General features: G+C 49.8%; 1 protein-coding gene across 1 annotated transcript in view; it reads right to left on the bottom strand.

Annotated features, from left to right (window-relative positions):
* Positions 1–230: 230 nt before the first annotated feature.
* The window catches only part of LOC140420725 (ras-related protein Rab-32-like), a 98,710-nt gene continuing 81,131 nt past the window's right edge, over positions 231–17,809 (bottom strand). The window contains exon 3 of the mRNA XM_072504718.1: positions 231–741. Within this exon, the coding sequence (XP_072360819.1) occupies positions 592–741 (150 nt within the window). The 3' untranslated portion in view covers positions 231–591. The remainder of the gene's footprint in view (positions 742–17,809) is intronic.

Raw genomic sequence — 17,809 nt, 5'->3', positions numbered from 1 at the left:
TCACCCACAGAGGTCAGAAAGCAATGGGGGTGCCACCGTTGCCCGCTGGGACTTTGGGAAATCCAGTCAACCCATAAAGTTGCATGGGCCGATGAGGCTGCTGCCTTCCAGTCAAAATGGATAAACTAAACTCAACAGCACAATTCACAAAAGCCTCCCTGCCATTCGAAATACCTTGTCACATTTACAATGCGTACGGATTTTAAGCAATTCACAGATTGACACAAGTCTCTGTATCAGAATCCAAAATCTTTTAATGGAAGTAACTCCAATCTTGTTATTAGACAACAGATGGTATCAGGTGCCTCAGAATACAGAGGGGAGAGTTAGACACTGTACAACAATTAGCAGGCTGAACCATTATTTTAATGTTATTTCAAAAAGATTACAGAAAATTTGACAACGTGAAGTATTTTTCTTACCATTCCATTCCTAACTAAAAACAAAGCAGAAAACTCCTGTTTAAATAATTGTTAGCTGAAAGTATGTTAGTCTCTTTTAGCAGTCTTCTCCCTTTGGTGTAGCCGAAAAAAGACCACCTGGAGATTGTGGTCGCTGAAGTTCCAAGTAAAATGGGGGAAGGGCAGTATGTTAGCAGCAGCTCGCCTTGTTCTCAGCTTCTACAGGCTCCTCTGTTAGTTCAACTGTATCCACGTCCCTGTTTTCAGACAGATGGATAAAATCACTGGCCAGAATATTCTTCACCAAAAACCGTGTTGCTTCATCAATGTTTATGTTCTCCTGCAAACATTAGAAAATGCTATTAATGCATTCTATTAAACACAAATTCATTGCAAGAAAACATTTAAATATTATGATTTGTAAAATACAAGAAATACCAAAGAAATAGCGTGTCGTTATATGGCACCTTGCATAACCCCAGGACCCAAACCTCTTCACAGTCAATTTACAATTTAGAAGTGTAATCACTGTTGTAATACTGGAAAAGCGACAACCAATTTGTGCGAACAATGTCCCACAAACAACAATGTGATGATGTCCAGATAAACTTGTTTTCCTGGTGATGTTGTTTGAGTGATAAATGTTGGCCAGGTCACGGGGATAACTTGATGTCTGACTTAGAGGCAGAAGTGTGGCCCACTGAAGCCATGGCTAACAAGGTGGACCAGAAGAATCCTTTTTCTCCCCCGCCCCCCCTGGTCCCAGCCCAGAATTATTGGGAATTGGTGGTCCGGGTCTGGGAGCTACATTTTAAATGTCCCGCTAACAAGCCCCAGCTGGGCGGGCCTCCACCCGCTCACCACAGACTCATATTCTACAAAGCCCACAGGGAGATCAATCAATGATCCCCCATGGTCCTCGTGAGGGTTATCACAGGTACCAAGCGAGGTGGAGCAAAGGTGGAGATAAAATAGAGTTTAGGTACAGATTAGATGTAATCTGATTGAATGGCAGAACTGGTTTGAAGGATAGAATTGTCACTTTCTGCTCCTACGATGAAACAGATTGACAACATGCCTGTTCTACACCGAAACGACAACCATTCTCCCATAAACTCCCCTCGCTGCAAAACCTCAGAGCTCAGTACGTTATTAAAACCCCTACACGGGTTGAAAGAGGCTGCTGTTGTTAATCTCCAGCTCATTTCAGGAAAGTTCACACATTGTGGACGAAATTGTGAAACTCTACTTTGAAAGTTAATTTTCTCTTCCTCTTTTCTCTGAGTCAGCTCTTAATTTAACCGCATTACATCCAATCCCACCTCCTGGGCAGCACTCAAATATTCCAGCTACAGTTTCATATACTTGACTTTTGTATTACCCATTTTTTAAGACTTAAAACATGACCTTTGCGGACTGTCTGATCACCCATGTGCCTCCTCCCATCTTCTCTCCCATCATTACTTGTAAAACATTCATCCCTACTCCCTCAACTCCTCCCTCACGTTCCAAGACTGCTGTAACCTCCCGTCACTTTGACAAAACCTAATTTCACCTTCTGAATCAACCACCCCACAAGCAGTGTTCAGCATCCAGTCACCCCCCTGAATCTCTTCTTGAAATAGATGGCTGCCACTCCAAATCACTCCCAAATTGTAGTGATCAGTCACTCCTCCAAATCACTCCCCACAGCTTTGTGCCTCTTCCCTTATTTATTTTAATTATGAATCATTTTGGGACAATTTTTTGTTACACTAAAAAGTGCAAAATAATTGCTGTTGCTCTTTTGCACATAATGAATAGTTTCAAAATCGCAACAAGACAAAGACATTGACGGCTAATTAATGAAACCGAGAGGAGTGGAAGCAAGCGGGGGGGGGGCAACAGTTGGGGAAATGTAAGCATGGTGAGATGCGCTTTGCATTTTTTAAGGAACCATTGTTATACTGTTACCTCAACAGTGACAGGGTAGCACCAACAGCAAGAATGCAGACAGACTTACATATATGTAGCACCTTTCATGGCATTAAGATGGACCAGAACACTTTACAACCAATGAAACACTTCTGAAACATAACTGCTGTTGAAGTGTAGGAAATGTGCCAGCCAGTTTGAGCACAGTAAGGTTCCTTAGTAAGAAAATGAAGAAGTATGGCATGTTAGACATTCCGAAGAGTTTGTTGCAAGACAGTCAGGACTGAAAACTGAATATACCAGGTCATAGGAGCCACGTGAAACATAGAGAAATGGTAGAAGGGAAGCAATAGTCTTAATGGCTAAAGAGGACATCACTTCAATAAGATGCGATATATAGATCATAGAATCCCTACAGTGCAGAAGGAGGCCATTCAGCCCATCGAATATGCACCGACCCTCTGAAAGAATACTCTACCTGGGGTCAGACCCCCACCCTATCCCCGAAACCCAGTAACCCCACTGAACATTTTCAACACTAAGGGGCAATATAGCATGGCCAAACCACCTAACCTGCACATGTTTGGAGTGTGGGAGGAAACCGGAGCATCCGGAGGATACCCACGCAGACACGGGGAGAAAGTGCAAACTCCATACAGTCACCTGAGGCCAGAATTGAACCCAGGTCCCTAGCGTTGTGAGAGAGCTGTGCTAACCACTGTGCCATCTATAACGAGAGGTAAGCAGCCAGTAAAAATTTCATGGGTTGAATTAAGAAATTGAAAGGATAGAAAGCTACACTAGGAGTTGTGTAAAGGTCTCATGATAGTAGCTGTGAAGCAGTTGCTTGTATAAATGCTGAGATTCAACAAGCATGCAGCATGTGCAAAAGTGGTATGGTTTTAATGTGGGATTTTAACTTTCGTATAGATTGGCAGAAGCAGACTAGCACATGTCAGGGTATTTGACATTTCAGAAAGACAGGAAGAAAGCGAAATAAGTTGGGGTAGCTCTGCGAATAAATTATGAGGTCAGTACAGGAGTGAGAAATGATCCTGGTTCAGAAGGTCAAGAATCAACAAGCATGCAGCATGCCGGCTGACCTGCGCGACCCATCATTTTCTCTTACCTTGTTTGTTGCTGACAAAAATGGAGGAAATGGTTTTGGGTCCCTTTGGCCCCCTGAACTTGTAAAAAAAAAAGGCTGCAACCGTATTTAAAAAATGCAGCCGCACTGCGCATGTGCACCGATGATCAGGCACGCATGCGCAGTGCGGCCAAATTTTTTTATATGTTCGTGGCCATTTTGAAGGCCGCTTACAGCTGGCATAGTTAAAAGTCGGCTGCTGCGGCTGTTGCTCGTGGATTTGCACGATCCGGAGCGCCGCGACGGACGGCTCCACGACCCTCCCGACACCCACCAGCGACCTACACACTTGTCGCACCCTGAGTTTGACAATGCCTGCTCTAAGCAAGTATGCTCAATAACATGATAGAATTTCATATTCAATTTAAAGGTGAGAAATGTGGGTCTAAAACTAGTGTCTTATAATAATAATAATCTTTATTGTCACAAGTAGGCTTACATTAACACTGCATTGAAGTCACAGTGAAAAGCCCCTAGTCGCCACATTGCGGCGCCTGTTCGGGTACACAGAGGGAGAATTTAGAATATCCAATTCACCCAACAACACAGGCAAAATTCTCCCCCAACGCCGCGATGTCCGCCGACCGGCGCCCAAATCGGCGCCAATCAGACGGGCATCGCGCCGCCCCAAAGGTGCGGAATGCTCCGCATCTTTGGGGGCCGAGTCCCAACATTGAGGGGCTAGGCCGGCGCCGGAGGGATTTCCGCCCCGCCAGCTGGTGGAAATGGCATTTGTTGCCCCGCCAGCTGGCGCTGAAATGCGGCGCATGCGCGGGAGATTCAGTGGCCGCTGACAGTTTCCCGGCGCATGCGCGGGAGCGTCAGCGGCCGCTGAAAGTTTCCCGCGCATGCACAGTGGGGAGAGTCTCTTCCGTCTCCGCCATGGTGGAGACCGTGGCGGAGGCGGAAGGAAAAGAGTGCCCCCACGGCACAGGCCCGCCCGCGGATCAGTGGGCCCCGATCGCAGGCCAGGCCACCGTGGAGGCACCCCCCGGGGTCAGATCGCCCCACGCCCCCCCCCAGGACCCCAGAGCCCGCCCACGCCGCCTGGTCCCGCCGGTAAATACCAGGTTTAATTTACGCCGGCGGGACAGGCAATTTCTGGGCGGGACTTCGGCCCATTCGGGCCGGAGAATTGAGCGGGGGGTCCCGCCAACCGGCGCGGCCCGATTCCCGCCCCCGCCCAATCTCCGGTACCGGAGACTTCGGCGGGGGCGGGATTCACGGCGGCCAACAGCCATTCTCCGACCCGGCGGGGGGTCGGAGAATGACGCCCCACATCTTTCGGGACTTGTGGGAGGAAACCGGAGCACCCGGAGGAAACCCACGCAGACACGGGGAGAACATGCAGACTCCGCACAGACAGTGATCCAAGCCGGGAATTAAACCTGGGACCCTGGAGCTGTGAAGCAACAGTGCTACCCACTGGGCTATCCTGCCACCCAGATAGAGGCAATTACAAGGATACACAGACAGGGCTGGCTAAAATGGACTGGGTAAATAGATTAAAAAGATCGTAGAGAATCAATGATAGATTTTAAACAAGACTTTTCATAACTCCCAAGGATACATTCCATTGAAAGAAATAAAGACTCTGAGAAGGACGCATAATCTGTGGTTAGCTAAGGAAGTTAAGGAACATATCAAATTAAAGTAAAGGAGTACAAAGCTGCAAAGATTAGTGGTAGGCTAGAAGATTGGGAAATTTTTAGAAACCAGCAAAATGCGAATAAAAAAATGATAGAGGAAAAAATTAGAATCGGAGCGAAAACTAGCAAGAAATATAAAAACAATAAGCAAAAGTTTCTACTTCTATATAAAAGGGAAGTGAGCAGCGAACGCAAGTGTTGCTCTCTTCGAGGACAAGACTGGGAATTTAATAATGGGAAACAAGGAAATGGCAGAGACTTTATGAGTATTTTGTATATTTTTTCACAGAAGACAGCAAAAGCATCCCAAGAATGATCAAGATAAAGAGGCAAAAGAGAGGGAGGAAGCTAGAACAATCATGATCAATAGAGATTGCTGGGAAAACTAATGGGACTAAAGGCAGGCAAGTCCCCTGGATATAATGGTCTGCATCCCAGGATCTGAGCAGAAGTGGCTGCATTGGTTGTAGTCTTCAAAAATTGTCTAGATTCTACAAAGGTCCCAGCAGATTGGAAAATAAGACCATAAGACATAGGAGCAGAATTAGGCCATTCAGACCATGGAATCTGCTCCGCCATTCAATCATGGCTGATATTTTCTCATCCCTATTCTCCTGCCTTCTCGCCATAACCCCTGATCCCCTTATTAATTAAGAACCTATCTAGCTCTGTCTTAAAGACACTCAGCGAATTGGCATCCACAGCCTTCTGTGGCAAAGAGTTCCACAGATTCACCACCCTCTGGCTGAAGAAATTCCTCCTCATCTCCGTTTTAAAGGATCGTTCTCTCAGTCTCAGGCTGTGCCCTTGAGTTCTAGTTTTTCCTACAAGTGGAAACATCCTCTCCATGTCCATTCTATCCAGGCCTCTCAGTATTCTGTAAGTTTCAATAAGATCCCCCTTTATTCTTCTAAACTCCAACGAGTACAGATCCCGAGTCCTCAACCGCTCCTCATACGACAAGCTCTTCATTCCAGGGCTCATTCTTGTGAACCTCCTCTGGACCCTTTCCAAGGCCAGCACATCCTTCCTTAGATACGGGGCCCAAAACTGCTCACAATACTCCAAATGTAGCACTACTATTCAAGAAAGGAGGGAGACAGAACGCTGGAAACTCTCAGCCAGTTCGACTAATCCATGTCATTGGGGAAATGCTGGAACCCATTATTGAGAAAGCAGTTACAGGATATTCAGAAATTCAGAATACAATCCGGCAGAGTCAACATGGTTTTGTATCAAATTAATTACAGTTCTTTGAGTATGCACAAATGGAAGGGGAAATAAAGTGGATATAGAAGTATTTGGATATCCAAAAACCATTCAGTATGGTACCACATAAATGGTTACTACTACTTCTAAAGGGGGAAATAGTGTTTCACTAACTTGCTGGTGTTTTTGAGGAGATAACAGAAAAGGCCGACGAGGGTAATGCTATTGATGTGGTATACATGGACTTTCAGAAGGCATTCAATGCAGTGCTACACAACAGATTTGTCAGAACGGTTAAAGCTCGTGAAATAAAAGAAACAGTTGCAACGTGGACCCAAAATTAAATAATATCAAGCAGAAAGTGACGGTCAATGGATATCTTTCGAGCTGGAGGAAGGTTTGTAGTGGAGTTCCCCAGGAGTCAGTATTGGGACCCTTGCTTTTCCTGATATATATTAATCATGTCGATCTTGGTGTGCAGGGGACAATTACAAAGTTTGCAGATGACACAAAGCTTGAAAATATTGTAAACTGTGAAGAAGACAGTGCAGAACTTGAAAAGGACATAGACAAGTTGGTGGAGTGGCATGCAGACGGCAGATGAAATTTAATGCAGAGAAGTGCGAGGTGATGCATTTTGGTAGGAAGAACATGAAAAGACAATATAAAATAAGGGATAAAGTTCTTCGGGGGTGCAGGAGCAGAGGGGCCTGAGTGCATATGTACATGTATCATTGAAGATGGCAAGGCATTTGGAGAGAGCCGTTAATAAAGCATATAGTATACTGGGCACTATTAATACAGTGTGGAGTACAAGAGTAAGGAGGTTAAGCTAACCTTATACAAGACACTAGCTAGGGGTGAAATTCTCCGGTATCGGCGCGATGTCCGCCGACTGGCACCCAAAATGGCGCAAATCAGTCGGGCATCGCGCCGTCCCAAAGGTGCGGAATGCTCCACATCTTGGGGGGCCGAGCCCCAACCTTAAGGGGCTAGGCCCGCGCCGGACTAATTTCCGCCCCGCCAGCTGGTGGAAAAGGCCTTTGGTGCCCCGCCAGCTGGCGCGGAAATGATATCTCCGGGTGGCGCATGCGCGGGAGCGTTAGCGGCCGCTGACGGCATTCCCGTGCATGCGCAGTCTCTTCCGCCTCTGCCATGGTGGAGACCGTGGCGAAGGCGGAAGGAAAAGAGTGCCCCCACGGCACAGGCCCGCCCGCGGACCGGTGGGCCCCGATCGCGGGCCAGGCCACCATGGGGGCACCCCTCGGAGCCAGATCGCCCCGCGCCCCCCCAGGACCCCGGAGCCCGCCCGCGCCACCTCGTCCCGCCGGTAAGGTAGGTGGTTTAATCTACGCCGACGGGACAGGCATTTTAGCTGGGGGACTTCGGCCCATCCGGGCCGGAGAATCGCGGGGGGGGGGCGCCAACCAGCGCGACGCGATTCCCGCCCCCGCCGAATATCTGGTGCCGGAGAATTTGGCAACCGGCGGGGGCGGGAATCACGCCAGCCCCCGGCGATTCTCTGACCCGGCGGGGGGGTCGGAGAATCTCGCCCCAGATCTCAGCTGGAATATTGTGTACAGGTCTGGGCACCACATTACTTTAGGAAGGATGTAAACGCATAGGAGAAGGTGGCACAAAACATTTACAAGAATGGTTCAAGTGATGAAAAGCTTCAGTTATGAGGATAGATTGGAGAGGTTGGGACTGTTCTCCTTGGACAGAAGAAGGCTCAGAGGAGATTTGATTGAAATGTTCAAAATCATGAGGAGGCTTGACAGAGTAGATAGGCAGAAACTGCTCCCGCTCATAAAAGGATCAAGAGCAAGAGGGCACAGATTTAAAGTGATTGGCAAAAGAAGCAAATGTGTTGTGAGAAAAAACATTTTTCAAACAGCGAGTGGTTGGGGGTTGGTGCACGGCCTGGAAGTGTGACGGAGGGAGGTTCAATTGAGGCATTCAAGAGGGCATTAGAGAATCACTTGAATAAAAACAATGTGCAGGGGTACGGGGAAAAGACAGCGGGAATGGCACAAAGTCATGATGCTCGTATGGAGAGCTGGTGCACACATGACGGCCAAATGGTGGCCCCCTGGGCTGCAACAATTCTGTGAAGAGTTCATGGTGTTGGCAGTGATATATTTGGGTGTATATAGGATTGGCTAACTAACAGGAAACAGAGTCATTTTCAAACTGTAACTTCTGGCGTTCCACCGGGATTAATGCTGGTCCCTCAGCTATTTACAGTCTATACTAATGACTTGGGTGGAATAAATGACTGTTCTGTAGCCAAATATGCTTTTGATACAAAGATCGGTAGGAAAGCAAGTTGTGAGGATAGAAAGGGCGGGATTCACCGCAATCGGCGAATTGGCCCGACGCTAGCGGCAAGAACGGCGCGAACCACTCCGGCGTCGGACCAACCGGAAGTTGCAGAATTCCGGGGGCTAGGCTGGCACCAGAGCGGTTGGCGCCGCTCCAGCCGGAGCCGAAGGAACTGCGCGGGTTAGCGCATGCGCAGATCCGCCGCTGTGGTTTAGTGTATGCGCAGACCGGCCGGCGTATTCTGGCGCATGCGCAAGGGGGCGTCTTCACCCCGCCGGCCATGGCAGAGCCCTTCAGGGGCCGGCGTGGAAGGAAGAAGTGCCCCCACGGCACAGGCCCACCGGCAGATCGGTGGACCCCGATCGTGGGTCAGGCCACCGTGGGGGGCCCCACCCGGGGCCTCTGCTCCCCTGGAAGACCCCCCAGACGAGTGGGGGAAATGGCGCTCGCCTGAAGTCTCTGAGGCAAAGGGGTTGACTCCAAGAGCCTCACGTACCTCGGAAATCTGCACATTAAAGTGAGGCTTACTGCCTCGCTCTAATATGCAGATTTGCCAAAAGGTGATCCTGCCTACTGTGAGTGGGACTTCCATCACAACGCCTTACGAGATCGTGTTAGATCTCGCGAGACATGACGAGCCAGGTAGATCCCGGGAGTGGGATCTCCGGCTTTCATGAACCACGCTGTGCCACAGCGAGCTGCTTTTCTGGCACAACGTGGCTGTTGGATCACGCCCAGTATATCCTAGGACCATCAAAGAGGCAGGCCATATTAGATTAAGTAATGAGTAATAAGCCAGATTTAGTTAATAGCCAGGAGTGCATTATCGGTGATCATAGTCTAATCAAGTTTCATGTGGAGTTTGAAAGAATGGAAGGGTGAAGTAGTTACTAAGATTCGAGGTTTAGTCAGGGCCGACTTCAATGGGGAGAGACAGAGACTGCCCACAGTGAAACTGGGCAAATCTGATAATGGGAAAATGAGAGGTCAGTGGAAGGCATTCAACAAAGAGTTTCTGGTACATAACCAGTTTATACTCCTGAGGTTCTACTTGCCAGTAAATACAGTCATGGACAACTAGTAAAATACAACATAAAACTGAGAGAAAAAGCATACAAAACTGCAAAAAGCACAAATCGCGGTGAAAGGGAAAAATGCAAAGAGCAAAGGGTGACAAAGCAAACAGTAAGTCTGAAAACAACTTGCAAGCGATAGCAAGATGAACACAGCAAAATTAGCTTTTTCCTCATGTAGTTGTTAAATGGGCCCCTGAAAACTAATAATGGTAATGTTGTCAACGTAAATAAGGAAATGGCTGAAATATTACTCTGCTTCAGTACTTACAGGAGAGAAAGAGGCCAGCATGCCAGACATCCCAAGGGGTTTATTATTGAGTCAGGGGCAGGAACTCAAGAAAGTTATTGTAAGCCAGGTAACAGAAATGGAAAAATTATACTCTGACAGAGGTGCTCTGCACAGATCTGCCTTCAACTTTTTACTCTATTTATTCACAACTATGATGATGGGGAGTAAACCACATATCCAAATTTGCCAATGACACAAAGATAGGTCATCTTGCAATGAGTATAGATGGAAGCATTAAATTCCAAAAGGATATTGATAGATTAAGAATGGGCAAAACTGTGGCAATTCGATTTCAATGTCGGCAAATGTGAAGTTATGCACTTCGGACCAATAAAAAAACAGGTGTATTTTCTAAATAAACCTCCGAGACGCAACCACTCTTTGATTTCTTGTGCACCCCAATTTTAATTGTTCCACCATTAGTGGCTCTGGCTTCAGTTGCTTTGGCCCCAAGCTATGGGACACCCTAGCCCCCACCTCTCCACCTCCGTATCCCACTTTCCTTCTTTATGACCTGAAAACCTTCCTTCTTGACCAAGTCATCTGACCTAATATTTCCTTCTTTAGCTCGGTGTATTATGTTGTTTTATAATGCTTCTGTGAAGTGCCTTGCAATGCTTCATTATGTTGAAGGTGCTGTATAAGTCTAGGTTTTGCTGTTGTTGTTGAAAAACTGGAAACAGGTGGCGATCTAAAGAACTTGGAGGTCCAGGTACATAGACCATTAAAATATTTACAGAATCAGAGAATTGTTGTGGCTCAGAAGGAGACCATTTGGCCCATTGTGTCTGCAACGACACTCCAAATGAGCATTATGGCTTTTTCTCACATCACATTCGCTTCTTTTCCAAATCACTTTAATTCTGGGATTTACCGGCTGTTCACGCCGGCGGAAAATTCCGGTCCCACACTGGCGGACGTGTTTCCCGGTGACGAGGGGTGCAGTCAGCGGGCAAACCCATTGACAATGGTGAGACCAGTAGATCCCGTTGGCAGGCTGCCTCCGCCACCGATAAACACGCGGCGGGGTGGTCAGTAAATCCCACTGTCTGTGCCCTCTCGTTCTTGATCCTTTTATTTTTTTTTATTAAATATTTTATTGAAAATTTTTGGTCAACCAACACAGTACATTGTGCATCCTTTACACAATATTATAACAACACAAATAACAATGACCTATTTTATAAACAAAAAATGAATAAATAATAAATAACAAAAATGAAAACTAGCCCTAATTGGCAACTGCCTTGTCACAAGTAACACTCTCCAAAAATATAATTTAACAGTCCAATATATAATTATCTGTAGCAACGACCTATACATACTATACAGTATATATTAACAACCCTGAGAGTCCTTCTGGTTCCTCCTCCCCCCCGCCACCCCTCCCCCCCCCGCCACCCCTCCCCCCCCCGCCACCCCTCCCCCCCAACCCCTCCCCCCCCCACCCCTCCCCCCCCAGCCCCTCCCCCCTCCCCCTCCCCCCCCCCACCCCTCCCCCCCCCCAACCCCTCCCCCTCCCCCCCACCCCCCCCCCCATCCTGGGCTGCTGCTGCTGCCTTCTTTTTCCCATTCCGTCTATCTTTCTGCGAGGTATTCGACGAACGGTTGCCACCGCCTGGTGAACCCTTGAGCCGACCCCCTTAGGACGAACTTAATCCGCTCTAGCTTTATAAACCCCGCCATGTCATTTATCCAGGTCTCCACCCCCGGGGGCTTGGCTTCTTTCCACATTAGCAATATCCTGCGCCGGGCTACTAGGGACGCAAAGGCCAAAACATCGGCCTCTCTCGCCTCCTGCACTCCCGGCTCTTGTGCAACCCCAAATATAGCCAACCCCCAGCTTGGTTCGACCCGGACTCCTACTACTTTTGAAAGCACCTTTGTCACCCCCATCCAAAACCTCTGTAGTGCCGGGCATGACCAAAACATATGGGTATGATTCGCTGGGCTTCTCGAGCACCTCGCACACCTATCCTCCACCCCAAAAAATTTACTGAGCCGTGCTCCAGTCATATGTGCCCTGTGTAATACCTTAAACTGAATCAGGCCTAGCCTGGCACACGAGGACGACGAGTTTACCCTGCTTAGGGCATCTGCCCACAGCCCCTCCTCGATCTCCTCCCCCAGCTCTTCTTCCCATTTCCCTTTTAGTTCATCTACCATAGTCTCCCCTTCGTCCCTCATTTCCCTATATATATCTGACACCTTACCATCCCCCACCCATGTCTTTGAGATCACTCTGTCCTGCACCTCTTGTGTCGGGAGCTGCGGGAATTCCCTCACCTGTTGCCTCGCAAAAGCCCTCAGTTGCATATACCTGAATGCATTCCCTTGGGGCAACCCATATTTCTCGGTCAGCGCTCCCAGACTCGCGAACTTCCCATCCACAAACAGATCTTTCAGTTGCCTTATTCCTGCTCTTTGCCACATTCCATATCCCCCATCCATTCCCCCCGGGGCTAACCTATGGTTGTTTCTTATCGGGGACCCCCCCCAAGGCTCCAGTCTTTCCCCTATGCCGTCTCCACTGTCCCCAAATCTTCAGTGTAGCCACCACCACCGGGCTTGTGGTATAGTTCCTCGGTGAGAACAGCAATGGGGCTGTCACCATAGCCTGTAGGCTAGTCCCCCTACAGGACGCCCTCTCTAATCTCTTCCACGCCGCTCCCTCCTCCTCTCCCATCCACTTACTCACCATTGAAATATTAGCGGCCCAATAATACTCACTTAGGCTCGGTAGTGCCAGCCCCCCCCTATCCCTGCTACGCTGTAAGAATCCCTTCCTCACTCTCGGGGTCTTCCCGGCCCACACAAAACCCATGATGCTCTTTTCAATCCTTTTAAAAAAAGCCTTCGTGATCACCACCGGGAGGCACTGAAACACAAAGAGGAATCTCGGGAGGACCACCATCTTAACCGCCTGCACCCTCCCTGCCATTGACAGGGATACCATACCCCATCTCTTGAAATCCTCCTCCATCTGTTCCACCAACCGCGTTAAATTTAACCTATGCAATGTGCCCCAATTCTTAGCTATCTGGATCCCCAGGTAACGAAAGTCCCTTGTTACCTTCCTCAGCGGTAGGTCCTCTATTTCTCTACTCTGCTCCCCTGGATGCACCACAAACAACTCACTTTTCCCCATGTTCAATTTATACCCTGAAAAATCCCCAAACTCCCCAAGTATCCGCATTATTTCTGGCATCCCCTCCGCCGGGTCCGCCACGTATAGTAGCAAATCGTCCGCATACAAAGATACCCGGTGCTCTTCTCCTCCCCTAAGTACTCCCCTCCACTTCTTGGAACCCCTCAACGCTATCGCCAGGGGCTCAATCGCCAGTGCAAACAATAATGGGGACAGAGGGCATCCCTGCCTTGTCCCTCTATGGAGCCGAAAATATGCAGATCCCCGTCCATTCGTGACCACGCTCGCCACTGGGGCCCTATACAACAGCTGCACCCATCTAACATACCCCTCTCCAAAACCAAATCTCCTCAACACCTCCCACAAATAATCCCACTCCACTCTATCAAATGCTTTCTCGGCATCCATCGCCACTACTATCTCCGTTTCTCCCTCTGGTGGGGCCATCATCATTACCCCTAACAACCTCCGTATATTCGTGTTCAGCTGTCTCCCCTTCACAAACCCAGTTTGGTCCTCATCCCTCACTCCCCCTATTTCCCTCGCTGCTCCCCTTTTCCTCAATTGGTGTGCCAGCAACCTGCTCGCCTTCTCCCCATATTCGTACTGTACACCCTGTGCCTTCCTCCATTGTGCCTCTGCAGTGCCTGTAGTCAGCAAGTCAAATTCTACATGTAGCCTTTGCCTTTCCCTGTACAGTCCCTCCTCCGGTGCTTCCGCATATTGTCTGTCCACCCTCAAAAGTTCTTGCAGCAACCGCTCCCGTTCCTTACTCTCCTGCTTCCCTTTATGTGCCCTTATTGATATCAGCTCCCCTCTAACCACCGCCTTCAACGCCTCCCAGACCACTCCCACCTGGACCTCCCCATTATCATTGAGTTCCAAGTACTTTTCAATGCACCCCCTCACTCTTAGACACCCCCCCTCATCTGCCATTAGTCCCATGTCCATTCTCCAGGGTGGGCGCCCTCCTGTTTCCTCCCCTATCTCCAAGTCCACCCAGTGTGGAGCGTGATCCGAAATGGCTATAGCCGTATACTCCGTTCCCCTCACCTTCGGGATCAATGCCCTACCCAGCACAAAAAAGTCTATTCGCGAGTAGACTTTATGGACATAGGAGAAAAACGAGAACTCCTTACTCCTAGGTCTGCTAAATCTCCACGGGTCTACACCTCCCATCTGCTCCATAAAATCTTTAAGCACCTTGGCTGCTGCCGGCCTCCTTCCAGTCCTGGACTTCGACCTATCCAGCCCTGGTTCCAACACCGTATTAAAATCTCCCCCCATTATCAGCTTTCCCATCTCTAGGTCCGGAATGCGTCCTAGCATCCGCCTCATAAAATTGGCATCATCCCAGTTCGGGGCATATACGTTTACCAAAACCACCGTCTCCCCCTGTAGTTTGCCACTCACCATCACGTATCTGCCCCCGTTATCCGCCACTATAGTCTTTGCCTCGAACATTACCCGCTTCCCCACTAATATAGCCACCCCCCTGTTTTTCGCATCTAGCCCCGAATGGAACACCTGCCCCACCCATCCTTTGCGTAGCCTAACCTGGTCTATCAGTTTCAGGTGCGATTCCTGTAATATAACCACATCTGCCTTAAGTTTCTTAAGGTGTGCAAGTACCCGTGCCCTCTTTATCGGCCCGTTCAGCCCTCTCACGTTCCACGTGATCAGCCGAGTTGGGGGGCTTCCTACCCACACCCCCTTGTCGATTAGCCATCACCTTTTTCCAGCTCCTCACCCAGTTCCCACGCAGCTGTATCTCCCCCAGGCGGTGCCCTCCCGCCCATCCTCTCCCATACCAGCTCCCCCCTCTCCCCAGCAGCAGCAACCCAGTAATTCCCCCCTCCCACCCCCCCGCTAGATTCCCCGCTAGCGTAATTACTCCCGCCATGTTGCTCCCAGAAGTCAGCAAACTCTGGCTGACCTCGGCTTCCCCCCGTGACCTCGGCTCGCACCGTGCGACGCCCCCTCCTTCCTGCTTCTCTATTCCCGCCATGATTATCATAGCGCGGGAACCAAGCCCGCGCTTCTCCCTTGGCCCCGCCCCCAATGGCCAACGCCCCATCTCCTCCACCTCCCCTCCTCCCCCCATCACCACCTGTGGGAGAGAGAAAAGTTACCACATCGCAGGATTAGTACATAAAACCCCTCTTTGCCCCCCACATTCGCCCCACCACTTTGTTCGAACGTTCTTTTTAATAACCCGCTCATTCCAGTTTTTCTTCCACAATAAAAGTCCACGCTTCATCCGCCGTCTCAAAGTAGTGGTGCCTCCCTCGATATGTGACCCACAGTCTTGCCGGTTGCAGCATTCCAAATTTTATCTTCTTTTTATGAAGCACTGCCTTGGCCCGATTGAAGCTCGCCCTCCTTCTCGCCACCTCCGCACTCCAGTCTTGATAAACGCGGATCACCGCGTTCTCCCATTTACTGCTCCGAGTTTTCTTCGCCCATCTAAGGACCATTTCTCTATCCTTAAAACGGAGGAATCTCACCACTATGGCTCTGGGAATTTCTCCTGCTCTCGGTTCTCGTGCCATCACTCGGTATGCTCCCTCCACCTCCAACGGACCTGCCGGGGCCTCCGCTCCCATTAACGAGTGCAGCATCGTGCTCACATATGCCCCGACGTCCGCTCCCTCCACACCTTCAGGAAGACCAAGAATCCTCAGGTTGTTCCTCCTTGCGTTGTTTTCCAGTGCCTCCAACCTTTCCACACATCGTTTCTGATGTGCCTCCTGCGTCTCCGTCTTCACCACCAGGCCCTGTATATCGTCCTCATTCTCGGCTGCCTTTGCCTTCACGACCCGAAGCTCCCGCTCCTGGGTCTTTTGTTCCTCCTTTAGCCCTTCGATCGCCTGTAGTATCGGGGCCAACAGCTCTTTCTTCATTTCCTTTTTTATCTCTTCCACACAGCATTTCAAGAATTCTTGTTGTTCAGGGCCCCATGTTAAACTGCCACCTTCCGACGCCATCTTGGTTTTTGCTTGCCTTCCTTGCCGCTGTTCTAAAGGATCCACTGCAATCTGGCCACTCTCTCCTCCTTTTTCCATCCGTATCCAGGGGGGATTCCCTTCTGGTTTACCGCACAGTGTTTTTAGCCGTCAAAATTGCCGTTGGGGCTCCTATCAAGAGCCCAAAAGTCCGTTTCACAGGGAGCTGCCGAAACGTGCGACTCAGCTGGTCATCGCCGCACCCGGAAGTCCCTTGATCCTTTTATGAGCCGGAATAGTTTCTCCCCATCTACTCTGTCGAGCCCCCTCATGATTTTGAACATCTCTATCAAATTTCCTCTTCGTCTTCTTCTCTCCAAGGAACACAGTCCCAACCTCTCCAAATTATCCTCATAACTGAAGTATCTCACCCCTGGAGCCATACTTGCATACTTTCCAATGTGTTCACATCCTTCTGATAGTGTGGCACCCAGAACGGTGCACAATATTCCAGCTCAGGGGCACAGAAAATAATCAAACGGCTAAAAGGAACGATGGCCTTTCTATTGTTGTGACTATCCAATTTGTAGATCATGCTAATGTTTAATTCTGGCAGGATTATTGTTATGAAGGTGAAGGGGCGGCACAGTAGCACAGTGGTTAGCACAGTTACTTCACAGTTCCAGGGTCCCAGGTTCGATTCCCGGCTTGGGTCACCGTCTGTGCAGAGTCTGCACATTCTCCCTGTGTCTGCGTGGGTTTCCTCCGGATGCTCAGGTTTCCTCCCACAAGTCCTGAAAGACATGCTGTTAGGTAATTTGGACATTCTGAATTCTCCTTCTGTGTACCCGAACAGGCGCCGGAATGTGGCGACTAGGGAATTTTCACAGTAACTTCATTGCAGTGTTAATGTAAGCCTACTTGCGACAAGAAATATTATTATTAAAAATTGAGTAATTAAAATGCTGGACTTTAGAGATTGCTAGAATACCTCAAAGAAAATGAGAGTTAAGAATGTTACCCATGTGTGATTAATAGAGCTAGAATAAAGAAATGGAGCCATAATACAGCAAGTGGGATTATTTAGCGGGAGATATGGGGCGGGATTCTCCGACCCCTCGCTGGGCCGGAGAATCGCCGGGGGGTGGCGTGAATCCCGCCCCGCCGACCCGACAGCAGCTGCCGAATTCTCTGGCGCCGGTTTTTTGTGGGGGCGGGAATCGCTCTGCTCCGGGGCCGTTGGCAGCCCCCCCCCCCGTTTTCGGCCAGTCCCGCCGGCGTAAATTACACAAGGTTCTTACCGGCGGGACCTGGCTCAGTGGGCGGCCTGCGGAGTCTTCAGGGGGGCGTGGGGGTATCTGGCCCCTGGGGGGGGGGGGCCTCACGGTGGCCTGGCCCGCGATCGGGGCCCACCAATCTGCGGGCGGGCCTGTGCCGTGGGGGCACTCTTTCCCTCCGCGCCAGCCGCTGTAAAGCTCCGTGCGCATGCGCCTACTCGCTCCGGCCAGCGAAGGCCCTTCGGCGCCGGTTTGTGTGGCGCCAATCACTCCAGCGCCGGCCTAGTCCCCGAAGGTGCGGAGGATTCCGCACCTTCTGGGCGGCCCGACGCCGGAGTTGTTCACGCCACCCTTTGGCGCTGGTACGGCCCGCCCGCCGGATACCGGAGAATCCCGGCCATGATGTCAACACTGCCAGGCAATGACCAT

Source organism: Scyliorhinus torazame, chromosome 1 (genome assembly GCF_047496885.1).
Source record: "Scyliorhinus torazame isolate Kashiwa2021f chromosome 1, sScyTor2.1, whole genome shotgun sequence".
NCBI classification, from domain to species: domain Eukaryota; kingdom Metazoa; phylum Chordata; class Chondrichthyes; order Carcharhiniformes; family Scyliorhinidae; genus Scyliorhinus; species Scyliorhinus torazame.
Note: the sequence above shows the minus strand (reverse complement) of the source record. Positions and strands in the feature narration are given on the sequence as shown.